The sequence below is a fragment of the Mesoplodon bidens genome (genome assembly GCF_964165515.1).
Source record: "Mesoplodon bidens genome assembly, chromosome: 15".
NCBI lineage: Eukaryota > Metazoa > Chordata > Mammalia > Artiodactyla > Ziphiidae > Mesoplodon > Mesoplodon bidens.
In genome coordinates this window covers 8543215-8566432 of record NC_138171.1, presented here as the reverse complement: position 1 = coordinate 8566432, position 23218 = coordinate 8543215, and the positions used below count along the sequence as shown (strand labels likewise).

At 42.7% G+C, this 23218-nt stretch overlaps 1 protein-coding gene across 1 annotated transcript in view; it reads right to left on the bottom strand.

Annotated features, from left to right (window-relative positions):
• The window catches only part of BCAS1 (brain enriched myelin associated protein 1), a 118978-nt gene that overhangs the window by 5697 nt on the left and 90063 nt on the right, over positions 1-23218 (bottom strand). Inside the window, exons 8-10 of the mRNA XM_081255197.1 lie at positions 21829-21870; positions 13569-13724; positions 4760-4825 (exon numbers count right to left, since the gene is read on the bottom strand). Of these exons, the coding sequence (XP_081111323.1) occupies positions 4760-4825; positions 13569-13724; positions 21829-21870 (264 nt within the window). The remainder of the gene's footprint in view (positions 1-4759; positions 4826-13568; positions 13725-21828; positions 21871-23218) is intronic.

Genomic DNA, 23218 nt, shown 5'->3' with positions numbered 1-23218 from the left:
AAACGGAAACTTGAAATCGAATTCTTTTAAATGCAAAATATGTCCATTTAAAAATATTGAAATCGAAAGTTTTGAAGCCCTGTTCACAGCAAACCACCACAACACAATTATCCCTGTGGGCTACATCCGGCCCACTAGATACATATTTACAACTTAGGATTCATAAAATGTATGTGTTATCCCCAAGCCACAAAGTTCTATGACACAGTGACAGCTTAGATTCAGAGGGCATAGAATTGCCATTTCACATCAGTGAATCACACACACCCCTTAGAAATGAGCAAGAAGACAGAGGAAATTCCCCTGTCCTGAAGGCCTCCCCAGGCTGCAGCGCCCTCCTGGAGGGCAGAACTCCTTGGAGAACAAAGCCTCAGACATCCAGTTCAGCCCAAGAAGATGTTTTACAAGCACATGTCCTGAATATTTCTGTTGGATCCCACTTGCCAAAGTTGTAGCAAATGCTAAGATACAGATGTCGAGGGCCCAGAGCAGATACTCGCCTTAGAAAGAGACAGAAACTCCCACTGTGCTGCTCTGCACAAAGGCTAGAAACCAGTGACCCTGCTCAAACACCGTGTTAACTGTTTCTGTTGCACAGAAGATTTTAAGATACAGTGAGTAGCTAGAAGCTTAGTGTCTGGAGTCCAAAGAACATGGTGTGGGGACTTCCCTGGTGGTGCAGTGGTTGAGAATTCGCCTGCCAATGCAGGGGACACAGGTTCAAGCCCTGGTCCGGGAAGATCCCACATGCCGCGGAACAACTAAGCCCGTGAGCCACAACTACTGAGCCTGCGCTCTAGAGCCCGCGAGCCACAACTACTGAAGCCCATGTGTCACAACTACTGAAGCCCGTGCGCCTAGAGCCCGTGCTCCACAACAAGAGAAACCACCGTGGTGAGTAGCCCCCGCTCGCGGCAACTAGAGGAAGCCCGCGTGCAGCAACGAAGACCCAACACAGCCAAAAATAAATAAATAATAATAAAATTAAAAATTAAAAAAAAAAACAAAAACATGGTGCGGTTCTGGATTCATCACATCCTTGCTGTATGACCTGGAATAAATGGTGTGATCTCTCAGCTTCCTCTTCTGTGTGGGAGTAACAAACAAACAAACAAATCATACTTCATGGTGTTGTGAGGATTAAATTAGCTAGTAATGGAAAGCCCACTGCACACAGTGTCTGGATGCCAAGCATAAAGGGACCAACCGTCTTGGTCTGTCTGGGAGTGAGGGGGTTCTAGGATATGGAACCTCTATTCTTAAAACCAGGAACGTCCCGGGCCAACTGGGATGAGTCAGTGGTCCTGGCTTAACACTACCAGCAGCGACTCTGAGTGGCTGAGCATCCAAGCTGCGGGTATAGACAAGGCGCTCAAGAAATACAGACGCCTGCTGAATCGAGTCCCCGTGTCTCTCCAGCCTCATCTTCTATCCTACCCCACCCCCCGTCCCCCCGCTCATTCTGCTCCAGCCACACGGTGCTTTTTTTTCTTGAACAAACTTATTCTCAATTCAGAGCTTCCTACTGGCTGTGCTTCTGCTTGGTCTGTCTCCAGGGCTTCAGATGACTGCTTCTTTCCCAGAAGGTCTCAGCTCAGATGTCATCACCTCCTTGGAGACAGTCCCTGATTAGAGGGTCTAAAGATGCCTGACCCCCTTCTTGTAGAACACTGCTGAATTTTCTTTTTTTTTTTTTAACTACCTTCCCCTATTGTATTTTTTTAAATATATTTATTTATTTATTCGGCTGCGTTGGGTGTTCGTTGCTGTGCGCGGGCTTTCTCCAGTTGTGGCGGGGGGGGGCTACTCTTCCTTGTGGTGTGTGGGCTTCTCATTGCGGTGGCTTCTTGTTGCAGAGCACGGGCTTCAGTAGTTGTGGTACATGGGCTCAGTAGTTGTGGCACGCGGGCTCAGTAGTTGTGGCTTGCGAGCTCTAGAGCACCGGCTCAGTAGTTACAGTGCAGGGGCTTCGTTGCACCGCAGCATGTGGGGTCTTCCTGGACCAGGGCTGGAACCTGTGTCCCTTGCGTTGGCAGGCAGATTCCTAACCCCTGCGCCACCAGGGAAGCCCCTGAATTTTCTTTATGTTTGCAGTCATCACGGGGATTTCTTTGCTCACTTGGAAATGTTCTGATTCCCTCCAGAGCATGAAACTCCTCTGTGTCTCTTCCATTGCTTTATCCCCAGCACCTCACCTGACACATGGTAAATCGCCATCAAAATGGGCTGGGGCTTCCCTGGTGGTGCAGTGGTTGAGAGTCCGCCTGCCGATACAGGGGACACGGGTTCGTGCCCCAGTCCGGGAAGATCCCACATGCCACGGAGCGGCTGGGCCCGTGAGCCATGGCCGCTGAGCCTGCGCGTCCGGAGCCTGTGCTCCGCAACGGGAGAGGCCACAACAGTGAGAGTCCCGCGTACCACAAAAAAAAAAAAAAAAAAAAAAAAAGGGCTGAATGAATGGCCAGCAACTCGCCTTCCAAGTGTTCCCAAAATACTTCCCTTAGCACATCGCTCGGGTGTGAAGTGGGAAGTCCCTACAAACCAACAGCTCCCATGGGACACTGATTTTTTTTCAAAAGGGGAGCTTTCAATGGGTCATATCCATTTACCACATGGTTACTCCATCCCTATTAGGCCTAAATTTTTTTTAGAATGGCTTAGAAACGAACTTCTGGAAACAATACATGGCCGGTTCCTTACCTTCAGAGTGAGCTAAGAATCTGAAGTGTGCATGACTGCTTTGTCACGAAATGCAGAAGATCTAGAACCTTTGCTTGGGGCTTGACACTGTCTCAAAAGTTATAGCAAAAATTATTCCCATCGGAATAATCTGTCTCCTCTCCTAGAACCCAGGGATGCTGGCAGGAAGCTGGAGGACAAGGTTACTGGAACATCCCAGTTGATTCAGACACTGGAAGCCAACCCAGGCTGGGAACTTCTTGGGCTTTTTTTCGTGGAAACATCAACTAAGGCTTTTATAACTCAGAGGGCAAATCTAACAGGAGCAGAGAATGTCTATTCCCACCCCCCGAAGTTAAACTAAGCATTTGTCATCTCCCAATAGTACACACCAATCTTCTCACGTCTGGATCCAAAGCCCTGGAAAATAGAATTCTCAAAACATTTCTAGATGAGTGTAAATAGAATAACATTTCCAGCTCATTCAGATTTCCACTGACTGTTTTCAGATTTTAGAATCACCAAAATGACTGGCATAACTGTTTCACTGTCAGATTCCAGACAAAATGTACAAACATATTTCAGTGTTTCATGGTGAATAACATAAGTTTATCATGTTTCCAAGGTAGTAACCTTTGGGATTTTTGGTTCCAAAGTGGTCTAGAGTATGGGTTTGGGGGGCAGATATAGTAATAAGTTAAAAAAGAAAAATGAAAATGATTTGAATGCACTAAAAAGCAATATATTATTCCATGTTGAAATATACAGGATAAACTAATTATTATGGAAGTAGAAATATCATAAATTATTTAGTAATTGCTGGAATTTGTGTGTGTGTGTGTGTGATATGAACATTACAGGGTGATAATTTCTCATCAGAAGCACAATAGTAATAGTAATAAAACAACAGCAACAGCTATGGCTTTATATGGTGAAGCCATATAAAGCCAATATGAAAGTATTTGGAGTAAGGAAGTAATTAAGGTTAATTGAGGTCATAACGACGGGGCCTTGACCCAATAGGATTAGTGTCTTTGTAAGAAGAGACACCAAAATACTCATTCTCTCTCCTCTCTATGGTATTTTGTTATGGCAGCTCATGCTGATAAACACAGCAACTAACATTTATTGAGTCCTCTATACCAGGAATGTTCTAAGGGCTTTACATGTATGGATTCATCTAAATATGACAGCCCTATAAGGCAGCACTTTTCCTAGCTCCATTATACAGATGAGAAACTGAGGCATGGAGAGATTGGTAATTTGCCTTTGGTCACACAGCTAAAAAATAGCTGATCCAGGATTCAAACCCAGGCAGTTTGAGTCTGCAACCCATGCTCTTAACCACATCTCTGTATTGCCAAAGTTAGAACAAGAATATTTGATGACATTTTTGTGGAGGTATATTTCTAAGTTAAAAAAGAATGCAGGTTATAAAACAGGGTGTTGAGCATGAGATGATCCCACTGGGAAAAAAAAGAATACATACAGTTATAAAAATGTCATAGCTGTCTCTTTAGGATAGAGAAAATGATAGAAACGAACCACCTGATCCCATGTCTTTCACACATCTATTCCAGAAAAAGCTCCTACTATGTACCAGGCACCATGCAGTGTGATAAAAAAAATAGAAGAGGCCCCTTCCTTGCTCTACAAATACTCCAGACAGGGGCAGGAAGGGGTAGGGGAGAGAGATAACTAATGGACAAATGACTTATTTCAATGTGTGATAAGTGCCATGAAGTAAAAGTACAAGATGCAGGGATGATGGGTGGAAAGGGAACAGCTTTTTGAGGAGGTGACATTTAGGCCAAGATGTGAAGAATGGGAAAGAATTGTCTGTGTGGAGAGAGGGAAGAGCACGTGAAGGCGCTTTGCAGTAAGAAATAGCTGAGGAACTCTAGCTTGTTCGTGCTTGCATCTGCAAAGCCCAAAATGGTGCCTGGTATACAGTAGGCACCCAACCTAGAGACATCAAATGAGTTGGCTGTGGTTGAGAATTGCATCAGAAATGAGGCTGGAAAGAACCAAGAACATGCCAGCTAAACCCACCATTGAACCGAGTTTACAGATCACTTACTTGGTAGCTGGAGTCTTTCCCATTTATTTCTTCTGAGTGGGTGATCCCTCCATCCCCTTTCACTGACTAAAATAACAAACAGACAATGGCCTTTCAGCTACCACAAGCACAGCAACATGGAGAACGCAAGGGAGGTTGTGAAATGGATAACTTCAGTCATTCATTGTTGAGATTCAAGGTCAGGACAAATGGAAGACCAACTAGAAACGCATTCCTCATGAGTCACATGATTTCCATGTGGTCTATAACCAGAGTCTGATTAAATTCAAGTGTTGGTCTCCAAAAATAACAACAATAAAAGTCTTAAACCCTGGGATTAGGTAATTCTGGGATAAATAAATGATAATGAAAATACTGATGTTGGAACCAGAAGGTGGTTGAACATATAGAATGAATGAATAAGTAAATAAACAATTAAACCATTAAGTAGCTATCTATTGGTAACATTTAAGTGGTGGGTGTTTTGTTGTAGTATTTTTTGCCCCTGGCAGTGAGATGGGCTATGTCGAACATTCTATTTTCCAATCTTTAGCACACCCTGTGGCCAGCGGCATCAGGGACAGGGCTGAATGGGGCTGACGTCACAGATTTGGGTCCTTAAATCAACAATCTAAGCTAAAGGTTCTAAAAGTGTGATACCGGGACCAGCAGCTTCAGCATCACCTGGGAATTTGATAGAAATATAAACCCTGAGAACTACACCAGATCTACTGAGTCAATAACTCTCGGGGTTGGGACCCAGCAATCTGTGTTTTAATAAGCCCTCCAGGTGATTCTGAGGCATCACTGCTTTAAGCTAACTGGCCATAGACAAATACGGACCAATACTGGAGTCTGTGGTTTTAGCTGTGGATTTAGTAATGTTCTATGCTTGATGCTTGATAAAAGACCTAAGAAATCTGGCAATGAATTGTTCAGTTCTTATTAACAATTTGGACTCAGGTCTAACCCCACATATTTTTTCAATGCTTATGGTCTCCTCCTCCTGGCTAGAGGGACGGATTGTAGGAAGTGGAGGTTAAGCTCTGTGGCACAAGAGGAAGACTTTGGATTCCACTGTTATTATCTTGGCTGTTCTGCTTGCGGACAGCAAGAACCTATATGACACCCACACGAAGAACAGTTACAAACATTAAAGCATTCAGTACTTTTTTTTACTGGTTAATATTATGCGCCTCTATAATCTGAGATAGGGTACTCATATAAGCAGAGATAATAAAAATTATTATTTATGAAGGCTAACTTTTAGTGGAGTGCTAAGTGCCCGGAACTGTACTAAATGAGATAATAACATGTGTTAGTTCATTTATTTATCACTCCAGAATCTTAAGATAGAGGAACAATTTTATTGCTCTTGTTTTACCAACAAGAAAATGGAAGCTTCGAGAAACTAACATGGGTCATGGAAGTAGCAGGTTGGGAGCCATGATTTGGCACTATGGCAATGAGTCCATCTTCTACATTCTTATTTATTTTTTATTTTTGGCTTCTTTTGGGTCTTCGTTGCTGCACGCGGGCTTTTCTCTGGTTGCGACGAGCAGGGGCTACTCTTCATTGTAGTGTGCAGGCTTCTCATTGCAGTGGCTTCTCTTGTTGTGGAGCACAGGCTCTAGGCGCGCGGGCTTCAGTAGCTGTGGCACGTGGGCTTCAGTAGTTGTGGCTCGTGGGCTCTAGAGCGCAGGTTCAGTAGTTGTGGCACACAGGCTTAGTTGTTCCGCAGCATGTGGGATCTTCCGGGACCAGGGCTTGAACCCGTGTCTCCTGCATTGGCAGGTGGATTCTTAGCCACTGCGCCACCAGGGAAGCCCCATCTTCTACATTCTTAACCTCCTCCCCACACTGCCCCTAGAAGGTAGGAGGTACCACTCAATGAACAAACACTTATTGAGCATCTACTATGAAGCTATCTAATTAGGAAAAATGATAAGGGCTTGGATAAGGTGGAGGTTGAAAATCTCAAATAGGGATATTTATGGGACATGCCTATCATCAGGGCACAAATATGCTTATCTTTACTGCTCGGTGCTGTTCTCTGATTCAGAAAACTTGACTAGGACTGTCTATGATTGAACACAGTATAAGAATTCCAATATCCTTCCTACCCCCAAAGCAACCTTTCCAGAGCTAGGCATAGGCTAGGACCTTGATATCTACTTCTTCATTGATTAGGAATGGAGAAGCCATTCCTGAACTCTTTCTTCGGCCTGAACTCCCGGTGTCTGGAAGTTCCATGCACTTTTCTTAGAGATATCATTGTCATGGGTTTCCCCAAGCTGCTCAACCCAAAGGCAAATGAGGATCTGTTCTCTATGTATAGTTTAGACCCATTCAGGTGGAAGGTGTTTTTTTTCTTCCTCTAGGTCTTCTGCATTGTCCTACAAGGACCAATCTTCTTGAGAACATTTAGAAAAAGAAAGGGCTCTCAGTTATTCTTTCTCTCCCTGCAACTAGCTCTTCCAGCTCTCACCCAAGAGTTTTACCACTTTGGGATTTCACGGGGCCTCCAGGATTCAGGCTGTGTTGTAACTGCCCTGCCTACACAAACACACTCCCTAGGGTCCTGTAGAATACAGGGTCCTGTCCTCATGAGGTGGCCTTTAGGGAATGCTGAAAGGCAAAAACCAACCAACCAACATGGTTTTTTAAAGCAAAACCTGAATGGATAATTAGGAGTCATGTTACACCCGTTAAGAGAGAGAGATTTTTAACTTCCCTTTCATTGTTTCAATTTGGTTAGTGTTAGGTACCTGCCAGTTTAAGGTTAAAATTGATTTTCTTCTTCCTTCCTTTCCTAGCTAGCCCTTGAGGGAGAATTTGGATTGAATCAGAAGTCTCCCTTGACAGTAGTGGATCTAGGCTACCATCCCGAAAACAGACCCTCATGCTGCCCGGGAAATCATTGCAAATAGGTTCAAAGTTTTTTTTTTTAAAAAAAAAGGGGAGAATACCTCGAGTTTTTCTATGATTTTTCTCTGTTGTTCACTTTGAGGCATATAAAACTGTATTTATGCAAAGGTAACTGTAGGCGGAGTTTAGACTAAGGGGCTTTTAAGTCCATCTGAGGTCTCTTCAATACCTGCAGTTACTAACAATTCCTCCCCTCCTTCCTCCCTCCTTCCTTCCCTTCTTCCCTTTCTCCTTCCCTCTCTCCCTCTCTCCTTTGTTTTCTCTCTACCCCTCCTCTTTCCTCTTTGCAGAGCCCTCTTTCAGTGACAAATTAAAATAGTTCCTGTTGGGCTTTCTATTCAAAGGACCGTAACCACAGCAGCTTATTTTTCCCAGCTGTCAAAAAAAACAGAGTTGCTGTTTAAAGAGACAAAAATGCTTTCAGAGACTATTTAGTACTTTAAAGAACAGTTTGAAGACTATTAAGTAATTGTGGAGATTTCCCAGTGTGATACGGAGCAAGTTTCTTGACAAAGCGTTTATTTTTTTTTTTTTATTTTTTTATTTTTTATTTTTTTTCTTTTTGCGGTATGCGGGCCTCTCACTGTTGTGGCCTCTCCCGTTGCGGAGCACAGGCTCCGGATGCGCAGGCCCAGCGGCCATGGCTCACGGGCCCAGCCGCTCCACGGCATGTGGGATCCTCCCAGACCGGGGCACGAACCCGTATCCCCTGCATCGGCAGGCGGACTCTCAACCACTGCGCCACCAGGGAGGCCCAAAGCGTTTATTTTTATTCACGAGAATCAAAGATGAAGCATCTCAGGGCATCCAGCCTGCGGTGCTGAAATGGGATCTGGTTGTGAATCCAAGCCTTGCATATTAATGAAATCACTTTTACATTTCTTTCATGGTGTCATGCATTCCTATAGCTTGATACTCTGAAGAATGTTGGAAGCATCTCTGATATATATCACTTAGGTACTTAAAATTCTAGTGGAAGTGTTTGATGGTCAGTTCAAATCTCTTGGAAAGGAACACAAATGTATTTTGATAGCGATCTGTTCCAACTGAAGCTGAGATTTACAGGAAGAGTCGGGATATTTTAATTTAGTGTGAGCGGAGGAGCCCGAGTGTTTACTGAATCAACCTCATTACAACAAACCTAAAGAACTGGGCCTGCTAGAAAGTTCCCGGGTAAACAAAGGTTATGAGTCCCATCTTAGTGTTTTACCAAGACGCTCACCTGAAGTGGAATTGGGCAGTTCAGACAAAATGACACGGCCAAGGTACATCTCATTTTAGTGACAAGTATATTCAGAAAACTTTCGTCCAAGCTTTATGTAAGACATGTATGAATTCTGCTTTCTTGTGCTTTGTTGTCATTTCAGGTAGAGAATCACAAAAATGGAGCTATAGTTGTTCTATTTACTCTCAAAGAAAAGAGCTGTCAGAAGCACGGGAGGCAGCAATAACAAGGGTCAGCTTTAGAATCAACGAGAGCCTGACTCTGAATTCTGGCTCTGCTGTTGACCAGCTCCGCGACCTTGGGCAGGTCGCTTCCACACTGAGTCTTCGCGCCCTCATCTGCACAGTGGGGCAGTAAGAGGGTTTGTTTCACAGGGTTTTTATATTAATAAATGAGTTAATGCATGCAATGTGCTTAGCCCGGGCCTGGCCACATCATTTGCATGCAAAAAACAAACAGTAGCTCTTATTATTATTACTATTAATGGCTGAGACCCGCCAAATGACTCCAGAGTCCCCTTTTAGGGTAGGAAAGAATGCACTTCGCCGATGGAGACAGGAATTGCCCCAAACAAATGCTACTTTCAGAAACCTGACCTTAAAGAGCAACTCAGTATTCATATTTTAATACTCAGGGAAGAAGTTGAGATCAAAAACTTTGGCTAAAAGACTCCTGTTTGTTGTTTTATACTTATCCTTACAAACTTTTCTCCTTTTTCCACAAGACAGTCAATTTCAGCAGGTTTTCTTAGATTTATTAGATTGAATGTAATTAACAAAATCCCTCTGATTTCATAGCTGTCTCACTTGGGCCTTTGATTTGCCCAGAATTAAAGTTCAAGAGTCTTTCTTATCTAAGCCTGAGAAGGTTATTCCAACAGAGTTTCTTACAAAACTAATGGTCTAAAGAAAGAGACAGGAGGAGGATTAAATGAAACAATGTATACGACAGTAGCTTGCAGGAGAAAGCACTTTTCAAGTGTAAGGTGTTATTAATATTGACAAAGTATAAATCTATTTCTTTGTACTTCCATCCACCACCTTTTCTGGTTTCATCTGCCTACCTGGTTTGTGGGTACATGAATACAGTTCTCCACCCACGCACTTTGTAAAAATATACTAGTGCTTCAAATAGCCAATTTCTTGACATACCGTTGAATTAATACACACAAGACTCTTTTTCTATTTAGGGCGTGACAGATGTCTTAGCTATTCCTTGCAATTTTTTCGAAAGTCTGTAGGAGCCCATAGGATTTTTGTGAAGTGCTATATCTACATGTGCCCAATGCAATGTTAGGACTTATATGACTCTATTTTCTTTTCCCTGAAATATAATTATTTGAAAAATGATCTTCTTTCTATTTTTAGGAAAGATTAATTTCTGGAAAGAAAAAGATCACTTTAGAAATGAACTGGGAAATGCATTTATTTTAAAAAAGTACTCAAACAAGAAGTACTTTGCCATGGGATAGCAAAATACGCTATCTGAAAGAAATTTAAGGGGAGGGAAGGCTAGAAAGTAGAAAATCAATGATCAGATGAATGGAAACCCTGATTACAAAACAAGGGTGATGTATTTGCAATTGAGTTTTCTCTTCTATTAAATCAATTATTTTTAAAAACTATATTTTGCTAAAAATACTTAAAATCAGTTTAAAACATTCACTTATTCAATTATAATGCTCAGGCACATACTAAAAAAATAGAAAATAAAAATCCCATAGCGATGGGCCAGATGCTGCCTCTATCTTCAAACCCTTAGAGCAGTTTTTTGTGTGTTTGTTTTTGTTTTTTCCCCTACATAAATCCAAAGACTTTAGTTTGGAAGCTATGAAATATTACCCAAAAGTGTTTCCTGAAAAAAAACTGCTGAAGCTGACTTGCGGGATTCTACACTATGAGGATATTAACACCTGGGCAAAAAGTAGATGTATAACGATATTCATGCAGGTTAGTAAAGCAGCTAACATGTGGAAGATACATGGTGTGTGCTCACTGAATATGGCACAGACTTCAAAATAAGTCTGTTTTCCTTACTAGGCTTTGTTCTCCATGAGGACAGGGACCACATCTATTTACGTATCTGTATCGTCTAAAATATAGTGGGAGCTTAATAATTATTTGTTGAATAAGTGAATAAATGAAATGCAGAAAGTTGGAAACCAAATGTCCATCCATGGTGCAACGGTTAATCAGAACATGATAAACCCAGACAATGTGATGCAATGAAGTTCTTATAAAGAGTGAGGGGCCTCCCTGGTGGCGCAGTGGTTGAGAGTCCGCCTGCCGATGCAGGGGATACGGGTTCGTGCCCCGGTCTGGGAGGATCCCACATGCCACGGAGCGGCTGGGCCCGTGAGCCATGGCCGCTGGGCCTGCGCATCCGGAGCCTGTGCTCCGCAACGGGAGAGGCCACAAGAGTGAGAGGCCCGCATACCGCAATAAGAAAAAAAAAAAAAAAGAGTGAGGTGGCTCTGTATCTGGGGCTGCAAACTCAAATACCCACGGGCTAGACCAGAAATGTCAATGAGGGAGGTGGCCTGGGTGGGGCAATAGGGAGTGGTGGGAATTGTGGTAAACTTGAAAAAACCCCTGTCTTTTGTGTGTCTGAATTAACTGCAATGGAAATATAATGTTCTAACGAAAACAAAACAGAATGCAAGACCAGAATAATGAAGAAATCTGGAATTTTAGGGGAAATCTCAACAATCATGGAAGCTTGGGGGTTTAAACATTAAAAGGAAGCAATAGGGGCTTCCCTGGTGGCGCAGTGGTTGACAGTCTGCCTTCCGATGCAGGGGACATGGGTTCGTGCCCCGGTCCGGGAGGATCCCACATGCCGCGGAGCGACTGGGCCCGTGAGCCATGGCCGCTGAGCCTGCGTGTCCGGAGCCTGTGCTCCGCAACGGGAGAGGCCACAACAGTGAGAGGCCCGCGTACCGCAAAAAAAAGAAAAAAAAGGAAGCAATAATATTCAAGCTCCCAGGTATAACCCTTTTAGTGGGCAACAGGATATAAGAACAATGGACATTATAAGACCGGGCACTGTCGGGTGATGGAGGATTACTTGGGGAAATGTGTCCTTTTCTACCCCATCCCTATCCTGTGGAGAATCAATTCCAAACGACTCGTTTCCAATTTGTTCAGACTTACACAGTTTCTACTGCTCGCAAATATCCCCAAACAGCATCTAATGGATAACTCCAGAGGATGACTTTAAGTATGGAACCTCACTTGAATTTAAGGATTTGTTTTGAATGGATGCATTGGGTGGTTTAGAGGTCTTTCATGCTTTATTTGGAGTCTCTTATATTTTCCTCCCTTTTAAACGAAGAAGTCTCATGTTGATTATTTGGAAGAGAAAGTCATTCTGTTTGCTTTTTTTTTTTTCCGTATCTCTCAACTCCATCCAGAAACGAGAAAGCTGGACCCTCCTCAGTGTTGTGATGAGCTATTTGGGGATCCCATTTGTAATGTAGATGGGTTGCCAGAAAGAGGCCAAATGTTCTTTTCTTTCCTGATGTCATGTAAAAATTGATTTAAAAATCTCAAATCTTGATGCCCATTTTCAGTGCCAAATTGCAGAATAAATGGCCAGGAATATAGATGGGGTTCCAGCCATGCAGGCTGCCCAGTACTTCTTACTCCACGAGAATTCAGCAATAAAAGAAAATGATTCCTGTCAACAGTTTCTAACAGTGATTTCTAATATTCCTCATCTCCCACTGGCAAGGGTTTTGTTCTGTTTTGTTTTGTGGACGAGAAAGAATTCCTTAACAGATTGAGCTTGTGAAATTAGAGAGTTGCTTTCTCAAAGGATTAATTCCCAAATACTCCTGAAAATAAAGGCACACTCTAATGAAATTCTTGTTTTTCATTAAAAGAGAATTAAACCAATGACCTTTTACATGGGTTTTTGTTTTTTTGTCTTCCAACCGATTGGGGTTTGATTGCATTATATTACTTAAGTTCCTGGATGTTTAGATATTTTATGTACATGACTCTTCACAGACGCCCAAAGATGTCTGCCCAGATTCTTTCCATTCTATAGAAATTAAAAACACGGCAAATTCACCAACTAAATTATACACCCTCACTATTAGGAAATCGTCATTTCCTTTCATATCATACCCTTTCTGGAATTATCTGTAAACCAGCTTTGCCCAAATTTGTGTCACTCATACGTCCCCTTCAGAAGTTTTCCAACATCAAAATATAACTTGAACTATTAATTACTTAATCCTTTAAAAATGCCTTATGTTCTTTATGTAAATAAACATATTTTCAAAGGAAACTGCATATTATTACCATAACGGGGAAAATGGAATCATTGGCCAAAAACACAGGGAAACTTTTAAAAATAAATAAAATTAAAAGTAAGCAACACTATTAACTTCCAGGTTGGTATTGTTGTCTGCCACAGCTCAGGAGCCCAGGCCAGCTCTTCTTTTGTTAAGAAGGCAGTTAGCAGGGGTTAAAGGTTAAGGAAAATTAGCAATAAAGAGAGACATTCTCTGTGATTAAATCAGGAGGACGAAAGGGAATTTTCTCAACTCCTATTCGGTTTATATTCCATCTGTACTACCTAGAATCATGTCTCACCACCTGACCTGGGCTCTTTGGTCTCAGAAGCTGATGTAGGTATTTCAGTTTCCCTGAACTGGAAGCAAGGGCTTACCATCTGTCTGAGAAGCGCCATCAGGGAGGGTCTTGGTGCTTTGCGTTCTGCTCTCTTGAGCGTGTCTTCTGCGGGTTCAGGTGTGCGATCTCCTTCTTCGCTGAGATCCACTGTTTGTAAGGCTGATTCTACTTCTTCGGACTTCACAGCCTCTACCTGTGATTCACACACCACCTGGATTGTTTTGCCAGGTAATAAGGCAGTGGGAAAAAAAAAAACCCATCCCCCAGACGTGTTTTATAAAGTGGGGTCCCGGTTCTCCCCTCAACCACATGGTAGCTACAGTTTGGAGTCTAGGTTATATATAGGCACATCTTGAAGAAGTAATACTCACATCATATCATGTGCTCTCCAAATATGCTGAAGTGGAAGAGACAAAATTCCTGCCCTGGGAAGCTACAAGGCTTGGACAGGGAGTCCCTTTTAAGGATGCCCTTCAGAGCATGCTCAATACCCCTTTCAATCAATCTATCAGACCCACCTGTTTGGTCTCCCATAAAGGTAAATCACACCTGGCCTGTGTAATTATTTCCTTAAGAGTACAATCTTAGGACAGTGGCCGGGATGTCTTCCACTGCACATCCTAGCTCGCTGCAGCTGTGGAGAAACCGTCCTCTTTGCAAGAAAGGATAGTGTGAAAGCCTCTCAGTTTAATGGCCTTGACTTCCTTGGTAACTCATTTTCCCACTTCTCCCCAGACCAGTCACTTGTTCTCGTTACTTAACTGAAGTTCCTGCTTTCAGAAGCAGGATGAACTTGGCAAGAGAACCCCCGCTAAGTTCCTTACGGCCCCCAGCAGGGTACCTCGTGAGCTCAGAGCCCCTTGAATGTCTGAAGGGGTGGCCACCAGTTGGGGGCTGAGATGGAAGCCCTGCCCTTAGACGGTTCACCTGCGCTCTGATTCCAAATTTTGTTCGTTTGCATTGCCTCATTCCGTTTGGGCTGTGCCCCAGTCACACCTCGGACAGCTTTTATGTTTGCACTGGTCCCTGCAACACGACAGAGTTAGTTGGCCTGGTAAGAGTTTTATAATTTCCTTTTCGTTTCCTCAGGCAGAGGTTGGCAAACTACTACCAAATTCATCCCAGAGCCCGTTTGAGGATGGCCCATGAGCTAAGAATAGATTTTACATTTTTTAAAGGGTTGGAAAAATTGTTTAAAAAGATGAAAAATTGGCAACGGAGACTCCATGTAGCCGGCAAAGTCTAAAACATTTACTATCTGGCCCTTTACACAAACACTTGTCATCTCTGCCACAGAGGGAAGTCCTCTAGAGCCAAAGGCATCTTTGCATTTGTTTTGGCTGGTGCCAGACCCCCAGCTTCCTCCGAATCCTGTTCGTGCTGTTAGGGAGGAGGGGAAGGGAACTTAGTCATTTCCAAAAACACAGAATGACTGTGGAGAAATCATTTTCCGTTCCTCCATGCGGAATATACCATTGGTTTGCAAATAACCCAAATGATCCAAATTGAGAAGGACCCTTCATCTTTATATTGTCAGCTGAAGCAGGAAGGTGCCCATCAACAAATCAGCATATAGAAACATCCCCAAACCTGGCAATTAAATCATAGCATTCTCTCCCCATCTTCCATTTCTTAAGGTATTGACACAACTTGCAGCATTTTCCCTTTGTAATCTAAGATCTAGGTTGGGGAGTTATAAAGTCAAAAGTCCCCAGAATGCAAGGCAGGTGACAAGGTATTGTCACCTTAAGGTATCTCTTAAGGTATTGACACAACTTGCAGCATTTTCCCTTTGTAATCTAAGAGCTAGGTTGGGGAGTTATAAAGTCAAAAGTCCCCAGAATGCAAGGCAGGTGAAGTCAGCGTGGATTGACCAGGTTTAAGACAAAAAGGAGTGGTGGGAACTAAGACAAATGAAAGTTAAGTCGTCCCTTTGAAAGACAGTAAAACACTAAAACCACTGGACAGTCAAACAAAGCACGATTGGGAGGAGGCTTCTGCTGCTGGGCTGTCTGTCTTCAACCCAGGCCTGTCTTTAGGAAACCAGGCAGAGACTAGAGCCAAATAAGAGACTGGATTAGTGGTCAAATGTGGTCCTGGGTTTCCACATCCAGGCCTGACTTAATTTAATTGCATTTCTGAAAAATAAGCTTCAGCCACAAGAGCCCTGGGGTACATCTGAAATGTAGGCAGCCTGATAAGAGTGACCAGCCTGCCTGGGCCTCAATCTTGACCTTACCCCTTCCAGGGGCTCTAATCCAAGTTTCCTACTCCACATCTCTGTGCTTTCATTTCTCATTTCTCGATGGGGATAGTATGCACATCAGAAAGTTGTTTTGAGAATTAAATCAGGCAACACATGTAAAGTTCTTAGAACCGTGCCTGATATACAATAAGCACTTAATTAACACTAGCGGTTGTTACGTATGCTATTTGAGAGCCATTTACTCCACGGGCTTGAATTATCTGGAATCACCCACCAGGCACATGTCCACTATTTAGAGAAGATATCAATAACTATCTCTTACTATGTCAGGCGTTGTACATGGTTTTTTTTTGTTTTGTTTTGTTTTTTCGGTATGCGGGCCTCTCACTGTTGTGGCCTCTCCACTTGCGGAGCACAGGCTCCGGATGCGCAGGCTCAGCGGCCATGGCTCACGGGCTCAGCCACTCCGCGGCATGTGAGATCTTCCCAGACCGGGGCATGAATCCATGTCCCCTGCATCGGCAGGTGGACTCTCAACCACTGTAGCACCAGGGAAGCCCTGTACGAGGTATTTTTAATCTATTACCTCAATAAAGAGTTACTGAGTTACTCAAGACAGCTCAGAGTAGGTAACATTATTCCTATTCTATAGATCAAGAATCGTAATGAGTGAATGACTTAGCCAGAGTCACACCACAGGCAAGTAGTCACTTCAGTGAGGATGGAGTTGTTTACCAGTAACTGAATATCTAATAGTGACTTAACCAATAACAATATGGAACAAGGTTGAAAGTAGGAAGTTATGGGGTAGGTTCGGTGGCTCCACAGTGTTTCTATAACCTGGGCTCTTTCTATCCTTTGGCTCTGCCATCCTTGTCATGCTGAATTTTCATCCTTTTATCTGCTGCCTCATGGATATAAAGTAGTTGCCACAGTTCCATGCATCACATCCTCAATCCAATGTCCTAAGAAGGAAGGACAGTCACAGCAAAAGAGTGGCTTCAAATGAACTTCTGTATTTTGATCCTCTACTCAGGGTACATTTCACTGACCAAAAGTAGGTCACATCCTTACCCCTAGACTAATTATTGGTGAAGAAAATGGGATTGTTGGTTTAGACAAATCACAGTGAAATACTTTGGGGCTGTGGTAGTTGCCAACCTTACCTAAGATCAAGAGAAAAAGGGTGGAGGAATGGGAAATGGCCCTTAGGTAGGTAATGAACAGAGTCTGACTCACTGACTCTGGGTTCAGATTTATTTGTGATTGAAGCAGCAAGTTCATTTTTTGTGTGGAGAGCCTGGAGGGCCATTTACTCATATGATAAAATGATTGTATGGAAATAACTTTGCACATCAATTTTATTTGAGCGCCCATGGTTTTCTTACTGGACCTTTCCAAATGTCAAGGGGTGTCAACTGATAAATCCTAGCCCAGAGTCCATTCTTCAAAACACAACTATTTCAGTAGGAAGAAAAAAAGGGACTTCTAGGGACTCTCATTAGCTTTGAAGTCAGGCCAAGAAGTTGGCTTTCAGCAGCCAAGAAAAAAAAAAAAAATCCACTGACATCCAGCGTGGAAATCTAGAAGGATTCAAGCTAAGTGAGGATCTGATTTGCATATACAGACATAAGAATTTGATTTTTATTTGGATAGCTTTCTGATTCCTTTCCAGGACAGAGATTTGGAAAAAGTTTTTCCTTATTCAGAATATATTACTGCATCTGCACATTTTAACTTTGGGTACAGTGGACAGAGTGAAAATCAGATTTGTGCTATATTTTAGAATTAAATCTCCCTTGCTTGATTTCAGTAGGGAATATTGTATGTTGCATGTAGATGGTTAGTACAATTAACACGGACAATACACGTTTTAGCAAAAGATTTCACTTTTTGCCCCTAGTAATATACCATATTTACTCTTAAAATTTGGTTTACACAAGTTTTACTAGAGCTGTGAGTTTCAGAAACTGATTTATAGCAAAATGGATTTCCTCCACTTAAACTTCACCCATGACATAATAATATTGATATTAAAATTTTTTATTATAGAATCTTATTTGTATTCGTTCTGATTTGATTTATAACATGATTATTTAATTGCAAAGACACTGTAGAGATTTTATTTTTATACCCAGTAACTCTTTCACATTCTTCCTCATTCTCAGCCCCCTAGGTTTTCTTTGGGTGGACAATCCTCCCTAACTTTAATACTATGTAATATGGATGAAGCTGGTTGAGCAGGTCTAAGCCAATTAACATGGTCTAGCTCCTTGGTCATATGAGTTCCGGGATGGGAATATGTGGCAGAAAGTAGAATTTTCCCAATTATTCATTCTGCCTTCCTATAAAAGAATTACATATCCGTGCCCACTGCTGTGTGACTTGCTTTGGAGAATGGAATGTGAGTGGACATGATATAAACCTCGACTGAGTGAAAGTTTTAAGAGCTAGTCCATGGCTCAGCCATGGCACTATTTTCTCTCTGCCATTCCAGCTGCACCTCCTTGTTGAAGGGGCTGCTTTTTCCATCTAGATTTCAGTAGGAAGAGGCCATAAGGATCACCCACAAGCCAACTTACAGCTGATATGCAGCATGAGTGAGAAAAAAAAAAAAAAGAATCTGTGCTGTTGAAAACCACTGGAATTTGGGGCTTGGTTGTTATTGCAACACAACCTGGCAGATGCTGACTAAAACAGAGCATGGGAACCCGTTTAAGTCAATGAACAGGAACAAATTCCAGGACATGCAGGGTTGCTGCTGGACCAGTTTCTCCTTTACTCTGCACTGGCTGATGTGATGTTGGAAGGCAGAGGACGTAGCCAGGCCAAGAAGGCTGAGCCAAGGGAGAGCATGAGAGCCAATAAATTCCACTTTCTTTTTAATCCAGGTAGCGATGGGTTTTCTTTCACTTGCAACTGAGAAGTTCATCACTAAGAAAGAGAAATACCTGTTTCCCTGATCTAATAGGTCACTGGGAAGGAAATCTCCCACCCCTACCCCCATCCCCCCACCATTAGTTAGAACATTACCTCAATTAACCAGTGGTCAAAACATTTTCAGGTTACAACAGAAGAATTCAATATTTTCTGTAGTCAGGATAAACAGATTTTTTTTCCTGTTAGGACCAGAGGCTCATTCTAGGAAAAGCGTTAAAACTTCCAGGGGCTTCAAGCGCCTTATTTTTCTTTTCATTAAACATTTTGAAAAATGTTGACATCAGCCTGCTCTTTACTTTGCATTGGGTGATAGATCAGTTTTGGAAATTCTCAGTAGAGAAATTTTAAAAACTAAACTCAATCGCATTTCAGCCAGAAGAAGTTGAGACTGTTTAAGGACTCTTGTAATATGGTTAATGACACCTAATTGTCCTGTTCTGAAGGTTTAGAGTATTATCCATTGTTTTGATTCACACCATCTCTCTTACTTGGGAGAAGAAAATTAAACTAATTGTTTTACACATACCTTCACTCCACATGGACACTGAGTCAGCTGTGAGGTGTGTAATTTCATGAGGAAATATAATCCCTGATTACTGGGAAGCACTCACTTCCTGTTGTTACAACTCCTATGCGTTGACATTCCCGCAGAGGGAGGCAAACTCTTCCTGCAAAGGGCCTTGTAATTACTCTGCTCTGCCCCTGTAGCATGAAAGCAGCCATAGACTGTGTAAAGGAAGGAGGGTGTCTGTGTTCTAATAAAACTTTATTCATAAACACTGAAGTTTGAATTTTGTATAATTTTCTCGCATCACAAAATATTATTTGTCTTTTGATTTTTCTTCAATCATTCAAAATGTCAGAACCATTCTTAGCTCATGGGCCATACAAACACAGGTGATGGGCTAGATTTGGCCCATGAACGGTAGTTTGCCAACCCCTGAATTACAGAGTTTTTCCTGTGTTTCAGGCACTGAAATACGCATACTACCTGCATTACTCATTTAATTCTCACAAGAATCCTAAGGGGTAGGTAATATTATTATGGCCACTTAAGAGATGAGTAAACTGAGGTCCAAGAGGCAGCACAGCCTGGGGATGATGGGGCCAAGATCACAACATTTTAGCCTCATTCTTTCTAACTAATAGTTAGGAGATGAGATATGGAAGCTTAAAAATAGAAACATCATTTGTAGGACTAAGCAATTTAAAGCGATTTTTAAATGCTTCTTTTTTTTTTTATTTATTTTTATTTTTTTATTTTTTATTTTTGGTGTGTGGTATGCGGGCCTCTCACTGTTGTGGCCTCTCCCGTTGCGGAGCACAGGCTCCGGATGCGCAGGCCCAGCGGCCATGGCTCACGGGCCCAGCCGCTCCGCGGCATATGGGATCCTCCCAGACCGGGGCACGAACCCGTATCCCCTGCATCGGCAGGCGGACTCTCAACCACTGCGCCACCAGGGAGGCCCTTTAAATGCTTCTTTATTTTCTTGACAAAAATATTGGGTTGGCCAAAAAGTTCGTTTGGGCTTTTCCATAAGATATTACAGAAAAACCTGAATGTACTTTCTGGCCATCCCAATATTTTGCTTTCATTTGTATCTCTATCTGATTTTGTGTTATCTTTCAGTATCAATCATTTAACTGATTCATGTTATTTTTCTGTTTCAAATTTGAAAATGAAACACATTCTGTTTGCCTGTTGGAGATCAGCTCTGCATTTTCACATGCGAGCTGCAAGAGACACGAGGTTCCTTGGATAGGCAACTACACACAAACATCCAAAAAGAAGTTTCTCTTCAAAAGACCTGGAACTTCGAAGCTAACAGCTGCCCTGGATTTAACCTGCAGCGTTTAAATTTAACGTTCATGGGAAGAAGACCCATGGAGTTCACCCTTGTAGGCTGCAGAAACAGAGACCTAGACTTGCTAGAAAATAGCCAGCAAATTCATGAGAATTTGAATTACAAGAGACCTGAGCTTTGTGAGCTACTAAATTTGGCTCCGAAAAGAAAGGAGGGGGGGAAGGAAAGAAGAAGAAGAAGGAGGAGGAGACAGGAGGGGGAGGGAGAGGAAGAGGAAGGTGGGTGGGCAGAGAAAGAAGGGAGAGATGGAGAGAAGGAAAGAGAAATAACAACAGTAACAACAACAGCAAAGCAGATTCCGAAGGGTTTTCTCCCAACAAGAATTACAACACAGCCATTCTAATTTTTATTCCACATCACAGACATCCTTCCTGGAACATACTGGATTTTCAACTTCTGCTCAGTTCCAGCAATTAAATAAAGGTGAAAACACAAGTCCTATCCATGGCAAGCAAACAAGAGACACCTCGGAAGAGCCAAGCATATTTTGCTTTGGTGAAATGATAACGATCAGTTTCTATCTTAAGGAGCTGTGAACTTAGCCCACTTAGAACATTTTCCAAAGACTGTAACTTCTTTCAGAGCAGAAAGCTGCTGTTTTGGGTCGGAAACTCATAAGGCCAATTTATTCATCTCCCTGGAAGATGTTTTGGAAAGATACATTTTTGTGGCGTCTCCCATGGAGCCATCTCCTTCAGACATGAACGCAGTGTCTTGAAAGTTTTGACCATCACTCTCGGAAATTAAAGGCCAAAAAGAGAGTGAGGCTCAACCTATGTCTGTCAAGTGTAGGCCCACACAGTTGGCTCTCCTGCCCGAGACCAAGAGTCTCACAGCAACTATTGCAGCAAGCTGCTCTCATGCCTGATGCAACTACCTGTCTTGGGTACCACCCACTGTTAGTGGAGAATCTAGGTTGCATGGAAATAAAGGCAAAAGAGCAATCAAGGTAAGATGAAGCAGAGGGCGCAGCATCATTGTCCCTTAAGGAAGTGGCAAGATGTTCTTATGTTTAGTAGACTCTTTCAGCCCCTAAATGGTAACAAGTGCTAAAAATGTGTGCTCTGATTTTGCATTATATTTGCATTGATTCAATGGGCTTTACAAATATTCATCCAAAGTTGTTCCCCCATGGTCCCTAATTACGTGAAAGGGAGAAAGAGTCTACAGCGGATGAATAACCCTTGGAACATGCAAGAACCCAGGACCCCAGAGCTGACGCGCCCAGTGGTCCATCATGCCGGAGATGAGTATGGAATGATTCTGTCATTTAATGCATAACTTACATTCTCCTCTGCACCTGTGGGAACTGAATCCTCTTTAACTGACTAAAGGGAAGATAAAAACAAAAGTAAGAGTCAGACTGTTACCAAAACCAGGGCTAACAGCTTTCGGGTGCCATTCTTGGACACAGCTTATGCGTACCTTGTTCCAAAAAGAAACTGAAGGAGCTTTACACAAATGTAAACAGTGTAAATTAAGTTATGTATTTTAAAATGTAACAAAGGAAAAATAAACATACAGATGCAGGCAGAATACAAATGGAGTGAGGAGAAGGGATGCTACAGAACACACAAACTACAGTCTTGGCTGTGGGCAAGTAACACGTTTGCCTTGACAGTTTCTGGTAGCTGATGAAAAGAGGGATCTATGATTGGTCACACAATACAGTCACTGTTAGGTAAGATACATGAGCTGCTCAGGGAAATTCTGGTAACATGTCCAGAGAAATCCATCCCATGGTCCTCAGAGAGCAAGCAGTACTCAGCCTTACCCTGACAGTCGGGCAGTGGCCAGCATCCGAAGCTCCATCTTACATCAGCGTTTGACGTAGGCCAAGGTCACCATGCCAAAGTACAGTCTGGTTAAAATACTTCTAGGAAGGGCCAGGGGGCTAGGGTCCAACACACCCAGCTTCAAACCCTGTTCATCCCTGCAGTAATTCTGGCATCTACAGTCCTGCCCCAAATAGGAGAGGAGTTATCCAAATTCTATCAAAGGCCAATGTCACAATCATTATATCAGTTTGCCAAGCTCCAATGTGGGAGGTCATCTTTGCATATTTTTTGCAGTTGTTCTGAAGGATTATTAGGTGGGTGGGTGGTGGTGTTTACAGACCACTTTGAGACTCACTTGACAGAGCTGGACTCTCTTCCCAGAAAAGTAAACATGAACAAAATATTTTGCAAATAGTTTCGGGGTGTTCGTAGACCCTTGTCTTTCTTTTGGATTCCCGGGTAAGAACTCTTATCTATGTTGATTTTGTTCCAAGTCCTGCCTTTATTTGTACCTTGAAAACATGCAGTGGGGGAGGAAGCAGGGACCTGACATTTGCAAATGTATCTCCTTCATTTGGTACTCTGCAGACACCGTGTCACTTAAAGCAGCCCCAAGCGGTCAGCATGATGATCTTCACTTATGCGGCAAGAAACGGAAGTACAGAGAGGTGAAGTCACTTGTTCAGGACGGTACAACTAGAAAGTGGTGAAAATGGTTCCGAAAGCCAGGTTTTCCCCCTGCCGTGATAACTTGAAGGATCAGAATCACTTTGTGTGGGGCTTCCCTGGTGGCGCAGTGGTAAAGAATCCGCCTGCCAATGCAGGCGACATGGGTTTGAGCCCTGGTCCGGGAAGATCCTACATGCTGCGGAGCAAATAAGCCCGTGCGCCACAACTA